This window comes from Electrophorus electricus, chromosome 2 (genome assembly GCF_013358815.1).
Source record: "Electrophorus electricus isolate fEleEle1 chromosome 2, fEleEle1.pri, whole genome shotgun sequence".
Classification (NCBI taxonomy): domain Eukaryota; kingdom Metazoa; phylum Chordata; class Actinopteri; order Gymnotiformes; family Gymnotidae; genus Electrophorus; species Electrophorus electricus.
This window is the reverse complement of record NC_049536.1, coordinates 27,606,110-27,617,125: the sequence shown is the minus strand read 5'-3', so window position 1 is coordinate 27,617,125 and position 11,016 is coordinate 27,606,110. Positions and strand designations below refer to the sequence as shown.

Below are 11,016 nucleotides of genomic sequence, written 5' to 3'. Positions count from 1 at the left end.
TCTTTGCTAGTGAAAATTATGAATTAGCCTAAGGAAGACTGGGCCTCTCACTGGGAGCACTGGGAGCACTGATCCTGTCACTGGGAGCACTGGGAGCTTGGGCCTGTCTCTGGAAGTACTGGGAGCCTGGGCCTGTCTCTGGGAACCTGGGCCTGTCACTGGCAGCACTGGGAGCACTAGGAGCACTGGGAGCACTGGGTCTTTCACTGGGAGGTGTTGGGAGGTTTCTCTGTAATTCATCATGTCTGTAGGATATTAACACAGTGTGGTTCTAAAACTATAAAGTCACTGCTCAAATCTTTCTTTTTTTCTCATTCATGTTTACATAACAATCACTGTATAGAGACACACATGCATGCACACACACGTGCACACAGTTGAATTCTTATACTGCCAAAGCCATGCCACATCACACACAAACACTGTTCACCTCACACTTTCACATTTAAGCCATATCACACCCACCTACCCACCCACACACACACACACACACACACACACACACACACACACACACACACACACACACACACACACACACACACACACACACACACACTGAGCTGTGGACATGTCCCAGACACTGCAGTCTTCAGTGCAGTCTCTCCTAGCAACATACATGACTAATTCACAGCGGATTTGAACTAATTAAGCAGCCCTTTAAACGGTCATGCCAAAGCAGAGGAAGAACTTTAGTGTTTAGTGCAGGCACACACCAGGAGCAGACGCGCATGACAGACACACACACACACACACACACACACACACACACACACACACACACACACACACACACACACACACACTGAATAATGCCACCCCACTCACCTACTGCTCACTGTGCCCCAGTTTAAGGCTCACCCATCTCTGCTCTTAATAATTGTACAACCACACACTAAAGCGCGTGTGCTGGCATGGCTGTGTGTCTGGGCGTTGTTCACGCTACGCTAAGGTCTGCTAGCATCTGCTATTGTCTGCTACCTAGCAGAAAGCATCATAGCACAACATATTTAATACGTATTTAAATAACTCTGTGTAACAGGGTCAATACCAAATGAACTCTGACGGACTAACGGTCGCTAATTGTCATTAATCACAATATCGTTTGGAGTTTTTTTTTAATTTATATATCTCACTTAACGGGCTTATTTTGGAGTGAACTAATGAAATATCATCTGTATTGTTGTCATTCTCAAATTCTCGACACAAGAGAAGAAACAGCATGTCCAACAACACACACACACACACACACACACACTCACTCACACACACACACACACACACTCACACACACACTCACACACACTCACACACACACACTCACACACACACACACACACTCACACCCTCACACCCACACACACACACCCACACACACACACACACACACACACTCACACACACGCACACGCACACACGCACACACACTCACTCACACACACACACACACACACACTCACACACACACTCACACACACGCTCACGCACACGCACTCGCACACACACACACACACACACTCACACACACACACACACACACACACACACACACACACTCACACACACACACACACACTCACACACACACACACACACACTCACACACACACACACACACACACACACTCACACACACACACACACACACACACACACACACACACACACACGCACACGCTGCTTACGGGGTACATCTGGAGAACATCAGGGTTGAGCTCCACCTCCAGGTTGACAGTGGCTTCTTTACCAACGTCCATGTTGCCAAAACTGCACTCCACGGTGGCACAGGCGTCGTCCGCTGGGACGCAGAACTGTGCGGGGGGGGAGAGGGTAGAGGGGTGTGAGAGGCGCAGGGAGCGGTTGCGGATCAAACCTCAGCGTGGGAGTAGGTGGGAGCGTCACCATGCGTCTCCTGCTGCTCTTCGACACGAAGAAGACAAGCTCCTGTAGCACCGACGCCTTCGGAACGTCGCAGACGTCTTTCATGGGCAGAGTGCCGTTCTTCACGTGACATCGGCCTAAAGTCGTCTGTGTGACATAAAGGCATCCTCACGTTTAGTTTCACACTAAATAAGACACTTGGAAGCATTTACATAACATGTACATGTGACTAAAGAGCACAGAGGGGAACGCTGACCAACGCACGATCATCTTGTTCTGTTTATTTCTGTAGTCAGTCAAATTTATTTATGTATTTATTTTTACAACACACATTGTCATAAAGCAGCTTTACAAATGGGTCCAGATCCCTTGGGTTTAGTCAGAGTAGCCAATTTATTTCTGTGCTGCTCAAATATACAAGCTTCCTCACTACTGTACCATCTAATACAGTTACATCACGTAAAAGGTACAACTTCTACTGATGTGTTAGGGACTTTATTTTCCTGTCTCACCTGTAAGTCTCTGATTTGGATCAGTCTGTCCGGATACGGGGTGAGAACGTGAGGGATCTCGATTTGCACTTTTGTGTCGAGGGCTCTACTGGGACCAGTGTTCATGACCTGGAAATCACAAAACACACATTTGAAAAATCATATTCTCAGTGATGCAAGAAAGGAGAAGAAAGTCCTGGTACATGTGTGAGCCTGGAGGACGCGTGAGCCTGGAGGACGCATGAGCCTGGAGGACACGTGAGCCTGATAGACTCATGTACCTGGTAGACAAGCCTACTGCTGTGAAGGCGTTTTACATACATTACTTACTTTATCTATAAATGTTCTGGCAACAAATGTATTTGAACCATTAACCTTTATGTCTAGGTTTCTGTCTGAGGTTAATAATTGCTGTCAACCTGAGTGGAACAGAACAAGAGACCTGAATAACAGGAACCCCGCGTGTGCTTACAGCTGTCAAACGTGATGGCAAGAGTGGGGATGGAGAGGAACTAGGACCACGTGACCATGAACTAGGACCACGTGACCATGTACTAGGACCATGCGTGACCATGTTTGGGGCTGGCTCTGTGAGAAGCATTCAAATATTATTGTCTGCCTGAAGTGTGACTGACTTCCATCACAAGCTGCCGATGTGGGGCGCCTCAACCTGGGATACTGATGGGGTAGCTCCCCTAGAGACAAAAAAGGTCCTCTGGTCTCGACCTCGGTTTCAGATGTCGTGGACCAGGGAAAGCTCAGCACCGCCATCAACATCTCCGGTGTCAATCGGCAGAGAGACAACATTAGCGAATATAGATAATATTTGAGTGTTTGTGGGGAACCTAGTAGCGGAGTCTAAGACTGACAGAGGCCTCCAGGGCTAAGAGGGTCGCAAGACCGATGTTCAGATATAGAGCTCTAAGACCCAAACTCAAAAAGGTAGAAATACTGCCCTGAGAATTTGTGAGGTTGTTTAGTGGCTTCCTTTCTTTACCTCTTTCCTAACATGCCTCGTGTGCTGACGACTGTGCGCTGGATTAAACCGCAGACCTGTAGCAGAGTGGGGCACTGTGCAGGCTGCACCACTGACCTTTAACCTCACCTTAAATGTGTAATTGAAACGATCGGAGTAGCAGTCCACTGATGTCCGCGTGTGGTCTCCAAATATGAAAGATTTTGGGGACACAAACCTGCCCATCAGAGAGAATAACGGGTGTGTTAAATTCCCCTTAGCCCAGGACTGCCTGGGATTTACTGACACTGTGAAACAAAATGAAACTTCACAAAGGGTGAAAAGAATCGTTTTGATCGTTTTTACTCATTACAGTCATTTTACTGGGTTTCTGTTCTGAATCCTAAATGCACTTCAGCTCCAGTTTGAGTTACGAGTCATTCAGATCTCTTATCCTGAAGAAACCAAGAGGCAGGATCCAGCCACCGTTTCACTCCCCGCGTCGGGACATCCGAGCTGGACCCCAGACTCACCCATGGACGCTGAGGTCCACACCGTATTTCAGAGGCAATGTCAGGTAGGCCAAGTTGTCATGCAGAAGGTTCTTGTTCTCATAGTTCTCTCTGAAATAAAACACACACACACACACACACACACACTCTGTGAGCCTGTTTGTGCAGACACATGATAGATAATCTAGACTAAATAAATAAAGGTTGCTCAGAGAAAAGGCATTTCTGAGCCAGCGGTGGATGTGTGAGCCTGGCCGACACCCAACGCTCCTTCTAACTGTAGATGTTCCACCATCATCAGTCACATCTACTGCTAGTCTCCTCCACAGAAAAAACTCTACTGATTATATATCTCAGTAAAGACCGCCTGGCAGGAGTTCTTAACGTCACCGACAGGAATTTACAAAGGTGATAATCAAGCCATCATTTTATGTAAATGTTAAATTTACACTTTCCTTTGATCCTTAGAAGGTAACAGCTCTTAAGATGATGCACGTTTCCTAACATAGAGTGGTGTGTTAAGGCCGTTTTTCATACTCTGCTGTTTGCATGTAGGAAGCTACAGTAAACGTACAGAAAAAAGTACAGAAAACGACATTTGATGCTGTTTATCAGGGCAGTCGAAGTTTATTTACTCCTAAAACAGACCAGGTCTTCTATAGACTCAGACGCGTCTGTTATTTTCTCTGTCTGAGTGATTCTAAGGGGCGGCGTCACTGGGCTGAGGGCGGGGCTCTGTGCTGGGCTAAGGGCTGGGCTCTGTTCTGGACTCAGGGTGGGGTTCTGTGCTGGGCTAAGGGCTGGGCTCTGTTCTGGGCTCAGGGTGGGGCTCTGTGCTAGGCTGAGGGCGGGGCTCTGTGCTGGGCTGAGGGTGGGGCTCTGCTGAGTTGAGGGCGGGGCTCTGTACTGAGTTGAGGGCGGGGCTCTGTACTGAGTTGAGGGCAGGGATCTGTTCTGCCCAGCGTGTAAGGCTTCCATCTATGTTGTCTTTGTGTTTCAGTATGAAGTTGTTATAATGATCAAAGATAATGTTCATTATAAATGTCAGGAGGCGTCTGGGCAGTAAATGTGTTCTTATGAGGGGTATTTTATGTGTAGGGTATGATTGGTTAAGGTGAGGGGTAGTTTATGTGTAGGGTGTGACTGGTTAAGGTGAGGGGTATTTTATGTGTAGGGTATGATTGGTTAAGGTGAGGGGTAGTTTATGTGTAGGGTGTGATTGGTTAAAGTAAAGGGTAGTTTATGTGTAGGGTATGATTGGTTAAAGTGAGGGGTATTTTATGTATAGGGTATGATTGGTTAAAGTGAGGGGTAGTTTATGTGTAGGGTATGATTGGTTAAAGTGAGGGGTAGTTTATGTGTAGGGTATGATTGGTTAAGGTGAGGGGTAGTTTATGTGTAGGGTATGATTGGTTAAGGTGAGGGGTATTTTATGTGTAGGGTATGATTGGTTAAGGTGAGGGGTAGTTTATGTGTAGGGTATGATTGGTTAAGGTGAGGGGTATTTTATGTATAGGGAATGATTGGTTAAAGTGAGGGGTATTTTATGTGTAGGGTATGATTGGTTAAGGTGAGGGGTAGTTTATGTGTAGGGTATGATTGGTTAAGGTGAGGGGTAGTTTATGTGTAGGGTATGATTGGTTAAGGTGAGAGGTAGTTTATGTGTAGGGTATGATTGGTTAAGGTGAGGGGTAGTTTATGTGTAGGGTATGATTGGTTAAGGTGAGGGGTAGGTTATGTGTAGGGTATGATTGGTTAAGGTGAGGGGTAGTTTATGTGTAGGGAATGATTGGTTAAAGTGAGGGGTAGTTTATGTGTAGGGTATGATTGGTTAAGGTGAGGGGTATTTTATGTGTAGGGTATGATTGGTTAAGGTGAGGGGTAGTGTATGTGTAGGGTATGATTGGTTAAGGTGAGGGGTAGTTTATGTGTAGGGTATGATTGGTTAAGGTGAGGGGTAGTTTATGTGTAGGGTATGATTGGTTAAGGTGAGGGGTAGTTTATGTGTAGGGTATGATTGGTTAAGGTGAGGGGTAGTTTATGTGTAGGGTATGATTGGTTAAGGTGAGGGGTATTTTATGTGTAGGGTATGATTGGTTAAGGTGAGGGGTAGTTTATGTGTAGGGTATGATTGGTTAAGGTGAGGGGTAGTTTATGTGTAGGGTATGATTGGTTAAGGTGAGGGGTAGTTTATGTGTAGGGTATGATTGGTTAAGGTGAGGGGTAGTTTATGTGTAGGGTATGATTGGTTAAGGTGAGGGGTAGTTTATGTGTAGGGTATGATTGGTTAAGGTGAGGGGTAGTTTATGTGTAGGGTATGATTGGTTAAGGTGAGTGTTATGTGTTATGGTAGTTTGTGGCTGTTTGTGGTAGTTTGTGGTTGTTTACCTCGTGGCATTTATACTGATGCTGAGATCTCCAGCGCTGCTGTTTTGGTTCACATCCAGCAGGAAGCTGATATTGAGCTGAAAACACAGTCAGTCATTTAGTGGCAGAACAAACCCAAACACGGCCGGAGTGTGTGTGGAGTGTGTGCAGAGTGTGTGCGGAGGGGGCAGATGGCTACCTTCGACAGTGAAGGGATGTACAGGTTCCCCACGCTGCAGTCAAGACCGACGTGTGTTTTGTTCTCCTCAACGACTTCACAGCTCACATATTTCTCCTCCTGCAGTCGCCGTCATGTCAGAGACATGATGATTATTAATGATTATTAAATATTAATGAGACATTAATTATTATTCACTCTATAACACAATTGAATGGTCTGATAACTTCAAAATTAGTGATCAAGCTAATGTGATAAAGTGATAAAGAAAAACAAAGGCAACAGAGTCACTTCTGAGTTTATATGTATCAGGTACATTCATATCAGCACCAGGGGCCCAATGATTCAATGATATTTATTTTTACCGCATTATGAATTTGGTAACTATGATATCGTGAGGGAACCAAAACATGCACGCCAAGTTTGTTGTGTTTGCGTCAGACCACTGACCGCGTCCAGGACTCTGATGAAGTGCAGGTTGGTGGGGAATCGGAGGAGCAGTTTGGGCAGAAAAGCGTCGTCTCCTATGTTGGCCAGTGTGGCGTTCAGCATGATGGTCTTCCCGTTTCCCAGTGCAAAATACGGCACGTTGTTGTGAGATCTGCGATAAACAACCTTTAATTCAGACTCCACAAATGTGCTCACACAGGATAAAAGATGCTGGATGCTGTGATTCAGATTAGGAAACCACCAATCCTGTGGTGGAATCTGGAATCGTGTGTGTTAAGAGCAAAAGGACAAACAACTGAACACCTGAACACTTCAACATTGTTTGTGGTTATAGCATGTGTTCATGAAAGGGTGCATGTGTATTTTTTTTTAAATCTACCCTAACCCTAACCCTAACCTAACCCCAACCCTAAACCTAACCCTAACCCTAAACCTAATCCTAACCTAACCTAACTGTAATCTAACCCTAACCCTAACCCTAATCTAACCCTAACCCTAACCCTAACCTAACCCTAATCTAACCCTAACCTAACCCTAATCTAACCCTAACCTAACCTACCCCTAACCTAACCCTAAACCTAACCGTAATCTAACCCTAACCCTAAACCTAACCCTAATTTAACCCTTACCCTAACCTAACTCTAATCCTAATCTAACCCTAACCATAACCTAACCCTAACCTAACCCTAATCTAACCCTAACCTAAACCTAACCCAACCATAAACCTAACCGTAATCTAACCCTAACCTAACCCTAACCCTAATCTAATCCTAACCTAACCCTAACCCTAATCTAACCCTAATGTAACCCTAACCCTAACATAACCCTAACCCTAATTTAACCCTAACCTAACCATAATCTAGCCCTAAAACTAACCTAACCCTAATCTAACCCTAACCTAACCCTAATCTAACCCTAAACCTAGTCTAACCCTAACCTAACCCTAACCCTAACCCAACCCTAAACCTAACCCTAATCTAACCCTAAACCTAATCTAACCCTAACCCTAACCTAACCCTAAACGTAATCTTTTCCCAGTTGCAGACATTCACAACAGACAGCAAGAAAAAAAAACTCATCTTACTGTGGTAGTACCAGATGTGCAGAAATCTGTAGGTTTGTTGAGCAATTTTCCCAGACGCAGTATCTGGCAAATTGTGTCTGTGAGGACAGGAACACACACACAAATACAGAAACAAAAATTTAAATCAGCAGAAGTAAACATCTCATAGTGGACAGTAATACAAACAGCAAGTATGTGAATTAGACCTGCAGTGTTCCCATTTCCCAAATGTCAAATTCTGTCTTTTCCCTGATTTTTCTATGAATTTCCCTGAATTTCCATGACCTACATTGAACAGACAAGCAGGCAGGTTTTGTTAAATGGGAAAAATAAACCATAACAACCACTCGTATGAAAATACAGCATTCATGTATTACATAATTCATGTGTGAAAATCTCTCGTTCTGAGCAGATCACGACCATTCGTCAGAAAAAAAGCAAAAGAAAGATGGCCTGTCTAGACTTTTCTGCTGTTTGAGCATCTTTTGTGTGACGTAAGTCCTTATTCTTAACCAGTGAACCAGTGTGTGTCCTTCACCAGCAGCTCTGGGGAAAGTTACGCTGGGCAGAATTAAACTGCGTTTAAAACCCTTTTAGCATTACTACACAGTCCACATCACCAAACCTGCCATGTCATATTTACCACGTTTATTATTCAGTCAACAAACACATGACTTGATTGTTGCTTTAACTCTTCGTTGACTAAAATGCTTGAGACGTGACAGCCCGTCTTTCCCCAGCTTATATCCACTGCAAACCCGAGTTCTTGTATCTGATTAAACTGTCTTCAGTCACTAGTGTCGAGTTAGGCAGGGCTACACAATAGCTAACCTAAAACGAACTGCAAAAACGTAATAAAATCATTAATCACAACTGTTTATGTAAGGGAGACTCTGAAAGGCAGGTGAAACGGGTGTACAGGTGTGTGGTAGGTGTGAAGTGTATGGGGGTTGGTGTCCACACCTTGTTGCTGACCAGGTTACTGAAGCCCTCTCGCTGCTGTAGAATGGGCGTGAGGGGGCGTGAGATCTTGGGACCAGCCCTCGCCACTCTGTGCTCCCCCAGCTCGTACTCCACCTCAAAGTGGACAGGTGTGAAGATGTCACGAACATCCCTCTGCAAGGCCGGAAAGAATGGAGGGATGAACGAAACACGGCACTGCTCTATTTCTTGTTTTTATCCCTTTCTCTCGGTTGTGTTTTCAGTTCTTTCTTTCGCTCCTCTGCTCTGGCGTAACCTGGACGCTGGTGGGGGTTGCCGACGGCCGTGGTGGGAGTGGCTCCCGCACCCTGGTTGAGCCCAGGCTGGGCTGCCCGGAGCACGTGGGCCCTGAGCTCTGGAGGTTCTACCTGCTGTTATACCGACTCTGCAGCACATGGCAACCGCAAACAAAGCTTGGCCTCACTGTGTGTGTGATAAACACACACACACACACACACCATGCAACCACTGAGTCACAGTCCTTTACGTTTATGGCATTTATCTGAGTCCGTACTAACCCAGGCAGTGAAAACCGGGCCACAGAACCCCAGTGATCTGTCCTCTACACAGGGAAGCCACTTGGGAGGTACAGAGTGAAGTCCACTTCCTGCCCCCACAGAGGTGGCCGCGTGCAGGAGGGGGTGTGTACACACATAGGCGTTTTTCACACATTTTCTGCAGGTCATGGGCTCACGAATGTGAGATGTATATGCCGGTACCGCAGATAGCATATGCTTCTTTTTTTCCTTTCTATATTTATAAGATGCAAAGGTATGCAACATCTGCACATTGCAGTGCATGTAAGTGTGTGTGTGTGCATGTGTGTGTGTGTGTGTGTGTGGGTTGGTGCATGTGCGGGTCAAATGCAGTCAACCAATAAAATTATGAAGGGGGAGCCCACAAAACAAGGCCATGGCTTTAGCTCCTCCCAATGTTCTCAGTGCTCCCAGTAAAACCACTCCCGTTGTCTGCATCCCACCTGCCCTCGGCTGTTCATTCCTTAAAGTGCAGACAGTACAGTACAAGCAGGCTTTCTATCCCAGACTCCCCATGACGGGTAACTGAGCATGTTTCTGAACGTCACCTCCGCCACCAGCCCCTGTTACCGTGGCAGCCACACAGAGAGCCCCATTAATTACAATGTAAAACACCAGTAGCAGCAGATTACTGAGAGTGAAATGGGAGAGGAACCCAGAGGAGCTTCAGTGAACACCTGGACTGCTTTCACACACACACACACACACCATGCTGATGATCTATCATTTCTCGACTAACTTGTAGGAAAGAGCGCGTTCATTCTTCTGTTTCATAAGAAAGCTGGGAGCCTCCACACTCCATGTACTGAGGGCCAACACAATCCACGGCTCAGTCTTCCCCGTGCTCCAACACACCTGATTCCAGCCGATAATGAACTGATGTGCTGAGTCAAAACATCAGGCTGGTGTTTACGATATTTACTAGGGCTGAGTCACACCTCAGCCTCCCTCAGGCAACGGTACGATCAGCAGAAGAAGAAGCCAAGATACAGAATCGCCACTCTAATGTTGGCGAGTGGAGGGCGTTTCAAATACACCCCAGTCGCTTTTGTTTAGTTGACCGAAGAAGCACAAAAGCTGCAATCAGTTGGTCTTCACTTACAACCAATCAGAGCCCGTCAGAACCAGGACCAATCCAAACCAATCAGAATCTCTCTCGCCCATCCCACAGTGGTGCTGATGCAGATATCACTGCAGAGCTCATGACTGCTGAGGACTGATAGGGAGGATTCATCCCAATGTGTTAAGGAGCAGCGCAACACAAAAGAGGATCTGAATCCAGGGTTCAGTCAGGAGTCAAATTCCTATTTGAGCTGGATTAGGAAGACTCAGAAAAGCAAGTTACTCAAGAAGAGAAGTCATTGCTGCCAGGAAGTCTGCATCAGCACTTAGCCATGGGAGATGCTGAACTCTTTTGGTAACTTCCGTCACGTACGGGTCATCGCACAGATGGAGGAGTTTATTAACCTTATGCAAATCTACCACAGCGCTTTTTTTCTGGTAGAACGGGACTGTTTTAAAGCAAGAGTGTGAAAAATGTTAACATAAATAAAAATAACGACATCAGAAATCTGGGACGCAATTGCCACACAAGCCACGTTC

The 11,016-nt window shown here is 45.8% G+C and overlaps 2 protein-coding genes across 2 annotated transcripts in view; one reads left to right on the top strand and one right to left on the bottom strand.

The window, feature by feature from the left end:
- The window catches only part of cerkl (ceramide kinase-like), a 44,310-nt gene extending 44,129 nt beyond the window's left edge, over positions 1–181 (top strand). Inside the window, exon 13 of the mRNA XM_027022298.2 lies at positions 11–181. Coding sequence (XP_026878099.2) covers positions 11–32 — 22 coding nt within the window. The 3' untranslated portion in view covers positions 33–181. The remainder of the gene's footprint in view (positions 1–10) is intronic.
- itga4 (integrin alpha 4) overlaps positions 1–11,016 on the bottom strand; it is a 30,341-nt gene that overhangs the window by 1,919 nt on the left and 17,406 nt on the right. Inside the window, exons 16-25 of the mRNA XM_027022280.2 lie at positions 8,861–9,013; positions 7,919–7,995; positions 6,835–6,985; positions 6,406–6,504; positions 6,228–6,304; positions 3,861–3,950; positions 3,478–3,565; positions 2,394–2,501; positions 1,903–2,028; positions 1,686–1,811 (exon numbers count right to left, since the gene is read on the bottom strand). Of these exons, the coding sequence (XP_026878081.2) occupies positions 1,686–1,811; positions 1,903–2,028; positions 2,394–2,501; positions 3,478–3,565; positions 3,861–3,950; positions 6,228–6,304; positions 6,406–6,504; positions 6,835–6,985; positions 7,919–7,995; positions 8,861–9,013 (1,095 nt within the window). The remainder of the gene's footprint in view (positions 1–1,685; positions 1,812–1,902; positions 2,029–2,393; positions 2,502–3,477; positions 3,566–3,860; positions 3,951–6,227; positions 6,305–6,405; positions 6,505–6,834; positions 6,986–7,918; positions 7,996–8,860; positions 9,014–11,016) is intronic.